At 43.1% G+C, this 13,919-nt stretch overlaps 1 protein-coding gene across 2 annotated transcripts; it reads right to left on the minus strand.

The window, feature by feature from the left end:
* Positions 1–57: 57 nt before the first annotated feature.
* On the minus strand, positions 58–12,640 carry SFRP4 (secreted frizzled related protein 4). Of its 2 annotated transcripts, XM_068933818.1 has the most exons (6): positions 12,164–12,640; positions 11,931–12,011; positions 11,772–11,837; positions 8,311–8,509; positions 5,081–5,144; positions 58–2,605 (listed from the first exon to the last, which is right to left on the minus strand). In XM_068933818.1, the coding sequence occupies exons 1-6, from the start codon at positions 12,603–12,605 to the stop codon at positions 2,417–2,419; spliced, it is 1,041 nt and encodes a 346-aa protein (XP_068789919.1). In that variant the 5' UTR covers positions 12,606–12,640; the 3' UTR covers positions 58–2,416. The 2 variants fall into 2 exon arrangements, with proteins under 2 accessions (XP_068789919.1, XP_068789920.1); XM_068933819.1 differs by lacking the exon at positions 11,931–12,011 and having other exon boundaries at positions 12,164–12,631.
* Between the last annotated feature and the right edge of the window lie 1,279 nt (positions 12,641–13,919).

Here is a 13,919-nt window from a genome sequence, read left to right on the forward strand (position 1 = left end):
GTTAGTCAAGCATAAAACATACAGAAAAATGTCAAGGAATCAGTAAACGCTGGGATTGGTGCATCAAAGTTTATTTCAATATAATGGAATGGTGAGTGAAATGATAACTTACAGAAGGAATAGTGAAAATTCTCTGTAGAAAATAGGGTTTTTTTTTTTCTTTAATATAAAAAATGACTGAAAAAAGTTTGATTTTTAACAGTTGTAAAATAATATGTAATGCTGTTATGAAGTCTAACTAGCTGGTCCAGTGGGTTCAGTCGATGAACACCGCACTTGACTATGTACACAATCAGACTTGTTAAAGTGAAATAGTACAACTTCAGTATTTGTTGTTTCAACATCACAATGACAGGACTGTTGTGCATTTTTCATAGTTATCCTTATATATATTTATTAAGGCATTATAAATTGGGATCAATAGGAAAACAAAGCTTAAGAACTCCTACTATACAGTAAAAAAAAAAAAAAGTTCAGAAGCTTTCCAGTCACACTGACCTTTTAGTTCATGTTTTCTTAAGTCAGCATTTTCAAACTTACCTAATTTAGTCACCTACAGTGAAATTCTGGCTCCCTTAATTTCAATTTCAGGTTTGCCATTTTGTTCTATAGTATTAAAATTTCACCTGTGAAGTGAGTCTGTATTTAGGCATCTAAATATGTGGTCTGTGTTTTTTAGACATGTTAAACACACACAATGCCCATTAAGATCAGTGGATGCTATATGCCCATCATTCCTGGCACCTGTGTTGAACTTTGAACCTAATTCTACAGGTTTTCCAAAGAGAATTAGCAGGAAAGGCCTACATTCTGATGTTGACCGTTGCTTGTTTTAGCAAGCACTTCAAGTCTCAACCAAGGGTCATGCAGTTTTACTTTTTTCTCAGAACTACCTTATATGGTGTTTTTCAAATTTTCTGAAATACCTCTGCCCCGTTTTAACCATTCCGCTTTGTAATTTATGCTTTATGCTTGTGTTAGCGTATTACTAAGTCTGTTACTTGTATTACCAAAATCACAACAGCAAATTCAGCCTTCCAATTCATGCATGCAAATTTCATTGGAATTCTGGTAATAACATAGATCAATATATTGACATAAGTTGTAGTGTGTTAACCTACACAGAACTCTTCCTTCCGATATAGACACTCTCTATTTTAGAAATACTTGGTATATTTTATAAATATTAAGAATGCCAAATCAAGTCCTTAGTTTTGCTGTGGGAATTCTTGAAGGTCTTTAAGACGGTTATCATGAGCTCTTACAACATAAATGAAGGCAATTTCCTTATGTGCTAACAGAAACTAGACTGTGCTAGCAACACTAACAGAAACTGGACTGTGCTAGCAATACTGGATGTACTCCACATACAGCTGGGCAGGAATAGCATACACGCCACCTTGGAGTTAGGCCAATTGGATTTATATCACCTCTGCTACTTGAATACCTCACACAGCAAAAATTAAGTCAGTAAAATTTACTCTTAGCCCCAGAGAAGCAGAATCTGCTTTGACTGTGACCTTTTGCAGGGCCAATGCTACCTTCACGTTAGGAAAACTGCAGATAGCCAGGCTTTTTTTGAGAGACTTATGAAAAAGGACAAGCAATCTTATTTATTTATTTATTTGGCAACTGAGTAAGATTTAGAAATAGTATCCAACAATAAAAATGGTTAAAGATCCAAATGAATACTGAGATGCATAAAGCCCTGTCTTCATTTTAATACTGTACAGTAGCTGTCAGTTCTGTTTAGAATAATGCTTTTCATTTTCACAACAAAGCTATATTACAGCAAACATGTAAATGTTACTTTAAGGAATTCTGCAATTCTGCTTCACTTTAATCTGTTCTTTTAAAAAATACTGATTTTTCAATTAGATGTTTAAATACATTTGAAGTTATAACAACAGAAGCCAGCCTGAAGTACAATAAAAAAAGTCTGCTTTCAATGCATTTTCACTACACAAACTCACAAGTTCAAATAGTAACATGGTAAGCATATTTCTGGCACACACATTAAAAAAAAATAGTAATCACATAACGCATGCCCAGATGCTTGTTGGTAGACTATGCTTTTGAATCCTCTGAACAAGGGCTATGATTCCTAACAGCAGATAGAGTCAGCTCCAGCAGCTGCAGTAGTTACTGCCTTAACCCTCTACCTAAAATTGGAATCAGAGCCCTAAGGTAAAGCTAAATCAGTTTGAGTATGCCTACCACAAATTAGTGCAAACCTACACTCTGTGGCTTGAAAGGAAAAGAAAACCTTTAAAAGTAAAGTGCAGCAACAATGTCTATGTAGAAACTGCAGTGAGTTTTTAAATTGATGAGTTCTAGATTAATAAAACATGCCGATCAAGCCAGCTTGTGACCCTCATCATGCAAGAAAAAGTCTTTCCTTTCAGAAATGTAACATTCATGCTTTTTTAGGGTTCGTTTCTTTCTGACCATTTCTCACTTTAACAGCCTTTTTGGGGCCACTGACCAATGGGTTGGTGTTCTTCGTTGATGGTTTTGGTGCCCCACTGCGACCACTGCGTCCGGCATTCTGGTTCTTACTGTGGGCCGTTCGCTGCTTTTGCTCTTGCAGTCTCTGTTCCCATCTCTGCAGAAAATGGCAGGAAGAAAAAGAGTCTGAGTTATGGAAAGACTTTATGATAAATAATTGAGTCTTAATCAGAGCTAGCCCAAACCATACTAGTGCTGCTCTCACTGGTTTTGTGTTCTGCCCTGAAGGCCGTTTATCTCAGTATTTTATTGCTATCTGCAGTGGGAACCTGCCACGCGTTCTTGGGTGGGGGAATTTCCACAACACCACTTCATTAGAATGACAGCTCATCTCAGTGGTCTTTATCCTGCAGAGGGAACCACGTGTATGCATCTCAGGCCTTTTCAGAAATTCTGGGAAGCTGGCATCACGCCACCAAAAAGCAGACAATCCTTTCACAGTATGTATTTAAACACACAGCTACTAGGGCAGGTGGTGTTTATTTTCTGGTTCTGCTTCTCCCTGGGGGGCAGAGGACTGGGCATAAAGTGGCTTATGTTACAGACAGACCAGGGAGATGACCACCAAAATCACAGAGTGCTTGGAGTTGCAATGGGACAGTTGTGAATAATGCATGTGCAGCCCTATTTAGCAGCATCCCAGAGAAATTTTGCAAAGCAATTAGCTCAACCAGCCCATCAAAGAGAATAGCTGCCAGGTTTCCAAACCCAGAGCAGCGGTTAGAAAACAGGATTTTAGAGTGAGGTTAAGCGTTTGGGTGGTCTAAAATATGGAGAGATTCACAACACTGCAGCACAGACTGCACTCTTATACCTCCAGGAACAGAAAGATTCATTTTTAGGAAAACAAGCTAGACAGTAGAAGCTGGAGGGGGTCTCACTGTTCCCCTCTATTAATGAAATTTCTCTTCTGAAAATCCCAAAGAGAGGGCCTTTGCCCTGATCAGAGCAAGAGAAATGCTCTGCAGCTTTGCTGTTTAGTATCTCTGCACTGACCCTGCTGCTATTCAGACTTGCAATCTGGCTACAGAAGAGGTCAGCCATGTTGTGGTTATGTTAACAGATGTCTTCTGTGGTCCACAGCTAGCTCAAAACACTCATTTTAAGTGGTAACTCAAGATAAATGTCGGATGCAAGTCTTCAGAGATGAATGATGGGCATTAAAATGAAACCACTGCAATACCTAGCTCCATGCTAGTTATATTCATTTAGTCAGGGTCATCATATGCATCTTTTTAAAACAAAAACTCCCAGCAGACATTTAGGAGTGTCCCACTCAAACGTGTATAAATGACGATTTAACATATGAAACTGTTAATATGAGAGAGAATGACATGTGCTTTGAGAAATTGTTTGTTTTGCAGTTACGTATCTATTCTGGCAGTCTACAAATGAATGTCCGAGCAGGTTTCAAAACACAATTAGAAATGACAAAGTAGTGTGTGGAGGCCACTAAAATACACTGTGTGCCAGTAACAGGTCATTAAGTTGACAGCTAAGGCCTTTCAGGTGTCTCAATCAATGTCAATATGCACATAAATGCCACCTCTGTCACCTGCAATTACAATCTGTTCGGTTTTTTTTACATTTAAAACTTTTTTTTCCACACACAGGTTTTATTTAAGCAGGGAGAAAAGGGAATGATTAAATTACCAAATACAATTCAAGGAATTGGTCTGTAATCTAAAAGTTTCTGCTGATGGAGACATCTGCCTTTTTCTCCTCCTACTTATTGCCAATTGGCCCATAATTGAAATAATTACAATAAATTTCTTCAATGCTTTGGCAACTTCTTTTTTGAATTACGGATATAGTTTTTTTCCATCTCTAAAAGTGCCAGGAAGAGTCAGACATTTTCTTCATCCGCTCTTTTTTTGCATTACAAAGGAAAGAGGAGCATAGGAGCATGAAATGATTCTAAGTGCTATCCTGAAGCCCCAAGAAGTCAGACCATCTGCTGCTCTTGCCTCCTCCGTCTTTATACTATTGACTTTTCACTCCGCTGTCCCCTGAAGTCAGTGAAGGCATGCCCAATACTGTCAGTGGGTCTTTAGTGGGAGTCAGCTGGTGAGGAGCCTGTTTCTCAGGCCTACAGTCTTCAATGCAGCAAAACCCATTTACCCAGTGCAGTGGGTTTTAACTAGACTTTCTTACCTAATGTGCACTATATGCCCATCGGCATATCACTTGTCAAACAGTTACATACCTTAGCAGTGATTTGAAAGAAATTCCCAGATTTGTTGTTGTAATAAGATAAGAGTTTACTATCCAACACGTCATCCAGCCATCATACTTAGGGACAGTTTGCAGATAAAATATAAATAAAATTTTAGAGACCCTAACATGCAAGACTATAATTTTCACATTTCCACTTACATTTATATGTAGTGATGTATGGAAAAATAGCCTGACTTTTGGAGGTATTAAAAGGTTGAAGTGAAAATAATAATACCCAAAAGTGTTCTGTGTATCTGAAATGCAAGCAATTTATTCAACACTGAAACAGAATGTAGGTGCTTACTTAACCTTTTAAATTCAAGAACATCAGCACTCTTTTTTTGGTTGTATTTACCTTAAATCTTTTGTTTAGTTGATCCTTCCATTTTTCAACTAGACATCCATCAAGAAGCATCAGCCTGAAAATTAAGAAATAAGTGTGAGTTACAGATAATTCTAGTTTTGAGTCCTGAGATGTCATTCCAGATGATTTAACATAGACTGAGGTTGAAATGAGCCAGCAGATACTGGCACTGGCAGTTTCTGCATATGGCAAGCTCGGCAGAAGGATGGGGCATATTTTCCCCATAAAAGGATTTCTAAATGCTTATACTAATACTTCTGAAATTCTATTCTAAGCTCCATAAAAATATAGTTTCCAAAACAAAAATCAGTTAGATCAAAATCACCTCAATATTTCAGATTTCCTCCAAAAAATCGCAAAATCGCCCTTCAGATTTTATAGCCAAAACAGTACTGAGAAAACATTCAGAGCTCTTTGTCCTCACCTGTAGTTACTCTGCAGGAGAAAACTGTCCTGTCTTGATCACTGGCAGTCAAAAATTACGGGTTGTATAACATGTCCTGTGAAACGCTTTACATTTCTTTATTATATATTTTTTGTAAGTATGTCTAATGTGTATGTGCGGGTGAAAAACTATTCTGCATATTATGGATATGGATATTATGGATTATGTTGACCTAAACCAGGAGAGCACTTAATGTGTTTTACTTCTGAACTGAAAAAAGGTAAGTTTCGTATGCACTAGCAAATACAGCTCAGCTGATGAATGGTAACGTGTTATCTGATCATTTGCAGTCATCCACATTTCTATTTACAAATGTATTATGAAGATATTTAAAGTGAATATTTTACAGTGAATTTAGAAAATGCACGGATGGTGATACTTGTCTACCAATGAAATTTGGCTAGCTCTTATATGAGAATCCTAGTCTAGGTGTTATGAAATGAATGAAACAAGTGTAACTATTACATAGTATATGCCTTAAAAAGCTTCTATTCTATTCTGTTCTGTTCGTTCTAAAACACTCTGATGTCACACCTTCTAGGTCCTAACCTAGAAACCGTTATTTTATAGCACAGGGATGCTGGAATTACTGTATCTCTTCTTACTGCTAACTAATTCCACAGGGGGTATTTTGTACGACCAGTGGGCCTTAATATGTCCCAAAATCATTTCCCTGATTTTGAGAAGCTTTAATTAAGACATCAATGATGCCTGAAGAAATCAAAACATCGTTATATCTGTGCACAATTTCATATAGCACTTAGCTGGCAGGTGGGCTTTACACAGCATAGCAGGGCCTGACCCTCCAGTTTTCCTGAACAACGTTGTCATTCAAACCAGTTCAAAGAGAGTATGAAATACTGCCATCCCTATCCAGTAGCACTGTTATCCACTTTGCCCAAACATAAAATGACAACACTGAGTGCAAGCCCTGGAGAATCAGACAGACCAACATGACACACATCTCTTCTTTCCAAGGAGAGATCATAGAATAAACACATGGACTAAAGTTAAGGCCACATCATTATGAACGAAACCACAACATGGTGTATGTCTGATGCAGCTTCTGTTCAGGACAAATTACTGAGTGAAACCTTAACCCTACTGAAGGACAATGGATGTTTTGCCATCAGCTTCAGTGGAGCCAGAGCTTCCATCCGTTTTGTCTCTGACATTTTAAAAAGCCACTGTAATTCAAAACCTTCCGTTTACATACCACTGAGTTCAACAGAAAACACATACAATAGTTTTTGTTTCTTTCTGAAATCCATTTTAGTATACTACATGAAATAAAAACCTCAGTCACCTTTAAAAACTATCGCAAAATATTTGGTGATTGGTGTGTTTTTCCATAGTAATTGAGAAGCAGATTGTTATCTTTCACTTTTGAAATTCCCTTTCACTGACAACCTCCTGAGGAGCAACTGCAACAAAGCTCTGCAGCTCAGTGCTCCTGGACAGCGATCTCCGTCATGGTCCTTCCATGTCACTCAGTGCATTTTTCCCTAAAACGGGTAACACAAAGGGCTCTAAATTAATCTTTGTGAAATACTTCCAGATCTGGAGGGTAAGGGTGCTATGTGACAATAGCGTAGAATGTATTTTAGCTCACAAAAAGTTATGTGAATAAGGTATTCAAATGGTAGCTTTTAGAAACACCTATAAAATGCCTTTAAAATATCAACATTAGAAAGATGTAAAATATGGAGATGGCCCATCAAGATCTGTATGTAGATACTCTATGTTCCTTACAACTGCATATGTTCAATTAACAGTCATACTACTGTATGAAAAAACAGCTTGCATGTTTTACGAACAACCTTACCTCTGATCCATGGCACAGACTTACATGTACTTATCAGATATATAGCCTGTCCTGTTGGTGTCTGTGGCTGCTGGTGCATTTAGGGTGCTGATGGGGATGGGATGTTAACTTCTGCCTCAAGAACCCGTGAGGAAAATTATGCTTGTGATTCACCATTCCCTCTCCTCCCCGAGATCAGCATGCTGGATTTCCTTCCATGCCTGGGGCTAGGCTGACTGCCAGTTTAAAGGTCTGGTAAAGTTAGTTTTTGTTTGTTTGTTTGTTTTTAATCATACAGCAAAACTGGCAAGATGCTCTGTGAGTATTTACTTTTCACTGGCCATCTGGGAGCCAAAGCTCCCGTGGCTGCAGCTTTGGCTGGTCCTAGTGCAGTTGTGCAATCAGAAACATCTTGCTGATGGCATCGATCTGAAGTACAGATAGGCTGAATGAGAAGGACTGCCTATGTCTCCCGCAGCTCTGCGGACTCCCTCATCTCCTTTCCCCACCCCTAAGGTCAACAAGGCAGAAATCTGCCTTCCTTGGAAAGTCTGGTGGAAATGAAAGGAGCCCTGACTTCACAGCCACCACCAGCCTCGTAGTACGTGAAGCACTTCGTACCTGTGGAAAACAGCCCTAGAAAAACACTCCCAAACAGCTGGAGATGCCTGAACTGCTGCACAACATGTGAAGCAGCGTGCCTAATGGCACCAGGGTTTACGCTCCGTGTGAGAGCCAGGTGTAAATACCACACTGTGGGTCAGAGCCCAGGTTGATTTTTAAGTGCAAAAATGAATTGTAAAGGTAATTGAAACACTGAGTTCTATGTGTGGGTTATCTTAAGAAAAACAATCAGTGGTATAATATTAACTATAGGCTCACAAAATATATTCATGGACAGAAAGGGAGCTTTGCCTCTTTCTCTTCTCTTATGGCTATAATGCTTTTCTGAAATACGTAGCAAGGGCTCACCTTGAACGCCATTCGTAACACATGATGAGAACATCCTGCTTTGGCTGAAGAGGTGGACACTGGCAGGAAGAATTTGTAAGAAGAGGCACTTGAGACAGAGGAATAGGCATCGAAGACTTAAGTATGTCTTTTACTTCAACCACAGTCGTTATCTCGTTGCAGTTCCCTCTTTCTACACTTTTTACTTTAGCATGAATGACTGCAATTAGAAAAACAGAGGCATAAGAACACCACATTGTATTAGAAACTTAAACACGTCTTAAAACTAAGAAAATGTCCTAAATTGGAAGCTGTTGTTTTGGTTGTGAATCTAGAACTATTTCTTCATGTGTGGGCATGTACAGTGGCTTAGAGTAACAAAGGCATGGTCCTGATTTGGTTTTCAGTAGGACTGTTGACAAGTGTGAAATTAAACATGTGCTTAAAGCTTTGCCAGAGCAAGCTGGATGATCTAGCCTAGAATTGCACACACACCACACACATGGTTCCTTTGACTCAGACTTGAACAACCCCTCACATAAATCTAGTAGCTAGTTCTATAGCTACATGTTGCTATTTCCAATTAAGTAATAAATAATTTACCTCACAGACAGTTAACATGAATGCAGTCTTTTCAATGATAAAATCGTTTCACTGCAGTGTGCATCCAGGAACTAAAGTCTCCTCTTAAATGTAAAAAAGAAAGGAAGATTTGAAATAAGGAGTCAGAAACTAAGAGACTTGGGATTTTTATGATGGTTAAAACTTTTTCTTTTGCCTTTTCTGAGAGAAGCTAATTATTGGATCATGTTTCAGTAGTGAAGATTCCCAAATAAAATAAGTTCTGAAAAGCGTTCTTCTGATTCTGAATATAAAGTATTCACATTTTTATCTCTTACTGAGGAAAACTTTATGCCTACAGGGTTGTAAGAAGGCGAGGTTCTACAGATTGCTCTGAGGATGGTATCTGACCAATTTTCTACCCGAGAAGCCTGGAGGTATCTACCACTGTACTATTTTACACATTTTTTCTTTCTTAAGTCCCTGTGCTGTTTCTTAAGAGAAACGAAGCCAGATTTTTGCATGAAGGACTTTGTCTCTAGGAAATATCAGAATTAGAAGGGTCCTACTATCAAACTATCAAGAAATCCTTCTGTGAAATTAGCAATGTCTATGCTTCAGCTCTGAAAGCCGGGTTCTGTATTTCTGCATGCACAAAGTCCTGTCAATAGCATCAGGAACTTTGAGTGAGAAGGGAACGAATGATTAGGCACCAGTCAGTTTTGGTTTTTTTTTTTTTCATGGAGTTCAACATGAAGATTTAACAGCAAGTGGAGGAAAGCCACAATCACAGAGGTTTTGAAGGAAATAGCAAAATACAGGTGTCCTTTTTCTCTTCCTTACTATGTACGTCAAATGCAGCCCCATTCGGCATAGAACATGGTGTGATCAGCTTGCAGTCCCTTGCGCTCTCCAGGTCAAAGGCATTCAAATGCATTTCTAAACATTTGGAATAAATTTCAAATGTAGAGAAAAATAGGACACCAGCAATTCTAATGCAGGCTGGGCTTTACGTGCTAACCTTATCAAGACATAAATAACAGCTACAAAATGCATTAGGGAGTTCAGTTTTAGAGACTCCCAACCCATTTTTAAGTGCTATTGAAACCAAACAGTACTTCAGCTCCTAAACAACAGGGAAACTTTTGAAAATATTTACCCATCATATTTGCATGAATTTTAGTTGGAATTTGCTTTTCAACGATCGGTGCAGATGTTGACCTAGTACTGTAAGCATAAAAGATAACTGTTGCAATGAATGACTTAGGAAAACATTATAAAATTATAGGTATGGTTATAGTTATGTTTATTAGCTATAAGCAGGCTATGATTCTCATGTTTTTAACAACTAAGAAAGAGTTCTAACCAGCCGGAAATACAATTTGGTTGTCTATATTATTTTAAAGGACATCAGGAAAATTTGGGTTTTATTTGTTCTGCCTTGTCTCGTCTCCCAGTCCATTTTCTATATGAATATGTCCATTTATTTTAGAGGAGGCTGAATAAAAATCTGCTTCTCAAAAACAAAACCTTGATTTTACAAACTCAATGGAATTAAATCGTTAAAGCTTTTCTAAATCTGGGATCCCCACCTGCGGTTTTTGTTCAGGCAACACTTCCACTGAAGTCACTGGAATCAGAACTTGTATGGCTAACACCTCTATTTCAGTTCAGAATTGTCATTTTATATCACTTCTTTTTCATATATTTCAGACAAGTGTGGAAGTTCATTGTTCCCCCTGAACTATCATTCTTGGTGTACTAAGATGGATTAAGGAATTACATAAGAAGAATATATCCTATAAATGCACCAAAATGCCACGACAAAATTAGCTTTCTAAGTTAGACGTTCAGTTTGATCATTCCCACCAAACTGGCTAGGATTTTTTTTTTTTTGGGGTACTAACAAAGAACGAAGCAAATAACTACAAACTTCCTTTCATTTGATATCAGACTAATAGGAATTTAAATGTCTGTTTTGACAGGATATAATATCCCTATTGTATAAGAAATGAATACATCCCTTGAAGAAACAACTTTTCTCTGAAAAAAAAGCCCTTAAACTGCAATAGACCATGATATTACATGTTAAATGCATAGTTTATAATAGAGATTTTCTATTGACAGTACAAAAGTTTAATCTGGCATTGATGTCACCTTACTTAGCTTTCTTCCTGGCTCCTGAGGTCGGAAATCCCAAGGGTCAGGATGTGTGTGGGGCGGGAGAGGGATGAACGCTTACTTGCATTGCCGATATGTCATACAACATATCATAAAACTATTGGCCAACTCACTGGCTGGCTGGTGTAAATTATCATTGAATTCAGTTAATCTATGACAATTCTCCCCCAGCTGAAGCTCTGGCTGGTAAGTAAAAGATAGAATATAACCATTTGTAAACGATAAAGTTACTTTTCAAGTATTTTATGAGGTTGCTTCAACTTCATTCACAGCTACCAGTTTTATTTAGGTGAGAGCTGCAGAATGCATGTGGTAAGTAAATCCTGGCTTATTCCACCTGCTGAAGGAAAGCGGGAGCCAGCTAGCACGTGGTCGCGCTTGCATTAAATCCCGTGGCATTAATCAGGTGTGACCGTTACACTAGCAAGCAACATTTCTGCTGAGCAACCTGTTGGTCACAGCGCGTTTTACTGACTTTTTACTGTTTTTATCACAAAAGCACTATCATCCACACGGTGACTTTTACTGCCTGCACTAGTAGTCAGTTTTGGAAGAGGAAGATCAAATGTGTGAGACTTTGAAAGGCTGAGGTGCAGCAGTGCCCTGACGCCGGACAGGGGCTGGGACCTGGTGCAGCACCCTGGCAGGAGCCACTTAAATTGCAGGTGAGGGTGGTGTGGGGCACAGAGAGGGGCTTGGGCAGGAAGGGGGAAATGAAATTACTTCCTTCATTAACTTACTGTAGCTGTAGTTCTTGGTCAAATAGGTCGACAGCGTAGGCTTTATCTTTTTGCACCTGCATCGCTCTTCGAAGGAAGGGAAGAGGAGACGGTTAAAGGGTGTCGGCGAGGGACTCGCCTGCCCGGGGGGGAGTCACGAGAGGGGCGCCCGGGGCTCACCCTGGTTTCGGCTCTTGCACTCGGGCTCGGGGGGTCTCTCCGGCACCATCACGCCTTGCGTGAAATCCATCCACTTCACATCTACAACGAGAGGCGCCGCGGGAAGCACCAGCCGCCGGGCAGGGCCCGGGGGGGCACCGCCGCCGCCCGCCCGCCCCGCGGGGGGAGCCCGCCGCCGCCCCGACGGCGCCCCCCGGCCCCGGCCCCGGCCCGCCCGGCCCGGCCCCTCTCACCCTCCGGCAGGTCGGTGACGATGGCCTCGGGGGAGATGCAGACGCCGCGGTCGTAGACGGGCAGGTCGTCGCAGGCGAGGCTCTCGGGCCAGCTGTGGTTGTAGCGGCGCATGATGGGCTCGCAGCCGTCGCGGGCGCGCTGGCAGACCGACTTGCAGGGCTTGATGGGGTCGTAGAGGAACTCCAGGGTGCAGATGGGGGCGTACATGGCGCAGAGGAAGAAGGGGAGGACCGGGCTGCAGCCGGTGCCCACCAGCTCCTCGTACTGCTCGATGGCGAGCACGGCGTTTTCCTGGGTGCTGTGGTGCAGGTGGTTGGGCATGCGGGTGATGTTCCAGGGCATGGGCCGGCACATGGGGATGCGCACCGCCTCGCACGGCGCGCCCTGCGCCCGCGGGCTCACCCGCAGCCACAGCGACACGGCCACCAAGGCGCGCAGCATCCTCCTCCGCCGCCGCCGCCTCCCTCCCGCCCGCCTCCGCCTCCGCCTCCTCCTCCTCCTCCTCCTCCTCCTCGCCGCTGCCCGGAGGGGGCTGCCCCGCGGGTCCGGCCGGCGCGGAGCGGAGCGGGGCGGCGCGGAGAGGAGCGGAGCGGGGCGCGGAGAGGAGCGGAGCGGCGCGGAGCGGAGCGGGGCTGCGCGGCTCGCTGCCTGCCGGCGCCGAGCCCCAAGTCGCGGGAGGCTCGCAGACAGCCATGGAAATTGCGGGACGGCATTTATACCGGTGGCACGAGTGACGTGGGGGCTGGTCTCGCAGCCTTGGCAGCATCATTCATCGGGAGGGTGTGTGCGTGTGCGTGTGCGTGTGTGTGTGTGTGTGTGTGTGTTTGTGTTGTGCCGTGCAGGCACGCTGACATCACCTCCACTCCATTTAATCCCCCGGCGACATCACTACGTTTCTCGTCGTGTCTCCAGCTCCGTTTCAGTTTTGATGTGTGCAATAAATTCTTTCAGCTGGAAGGTGGGGGGGGAGGAAGCGGGGGGGGGCGGGGGAAGAAAAGCAAAGCAAAACAAAACCGAGCGCGTCTGCCTCGGATCTGCCCGCTCAGACGCAAGAGAGGGAGGGCGGACGGGGCGGGGGCGGGGGGGAGGCTGCGGGCGAAAAGTCCTTCGACTTTAGAGCTGAACTTGAAGCTCTTCTCCTACGTTTTCCAAAGCGACAGGGAGCAGAAACTTTTTGCGAGCTTCTGCGAAAGCCGGTGGTTGTTGCTGTCGCCTGTAGGGGGGTTACAGCTCGGCACGTACAGACACAAAACGCGTCAGACGGACCGCCGGGGAGATGAGGTTTTGCCCGGCTTGTTGGGAAACGGAACCGGCCGCTGCAAGCCCAGGGGCAGGGGGCTGCGCTGCGGGCAGGCGGCCTCTGCCCCCCGCGTCTGCAAGCGGGTGGAGAAGGAATTTGGGGCTTGTCCCAAGCTCCTTCTCTTTCCTCGGTGCCCCCCAGCCACACGGGAGCCAAGTGCTCTCTCTCTCCTTCCAGGCCGGCTCTGCAGCCGCTCCGGATGAGGAAGAGCTGGCGGTGGGCCTTTCCCCCCCGGGGGGACAAACGCTGGGGGACACCCCAGATTTGGAAGCGCCCTCTGAGAAAACACAGCTAACTCCGTGCCAGGCTGTCGCAGCGGCCTGGAGAAGGCCAAAGGCGGCTCCAAGTGTGCAGCTCGCAGCCTGCCCCATGAAGGTGCCGCAGGGCCGCCGGCGCTGCCCCTCACCGAGCCGCTGGGCCTCAGGCCTGGGTGCTGCAGGGCTGGGCTATCTGCC

This window comes from Struthio camelus, chromosome 2 (genome assembly GCF_040807025.1).
Source record: "Struthio camelus isolate bStrCam1 chromosome 2, bStrCam1.hap1, whole genome shotgun sequence".
Classification (NCBI taxonomy): Eukaryota; Metazoa; Chordata; class Aves; order Struthioniformes; family Struthionidae; genus Struthio; species Struthio camelus.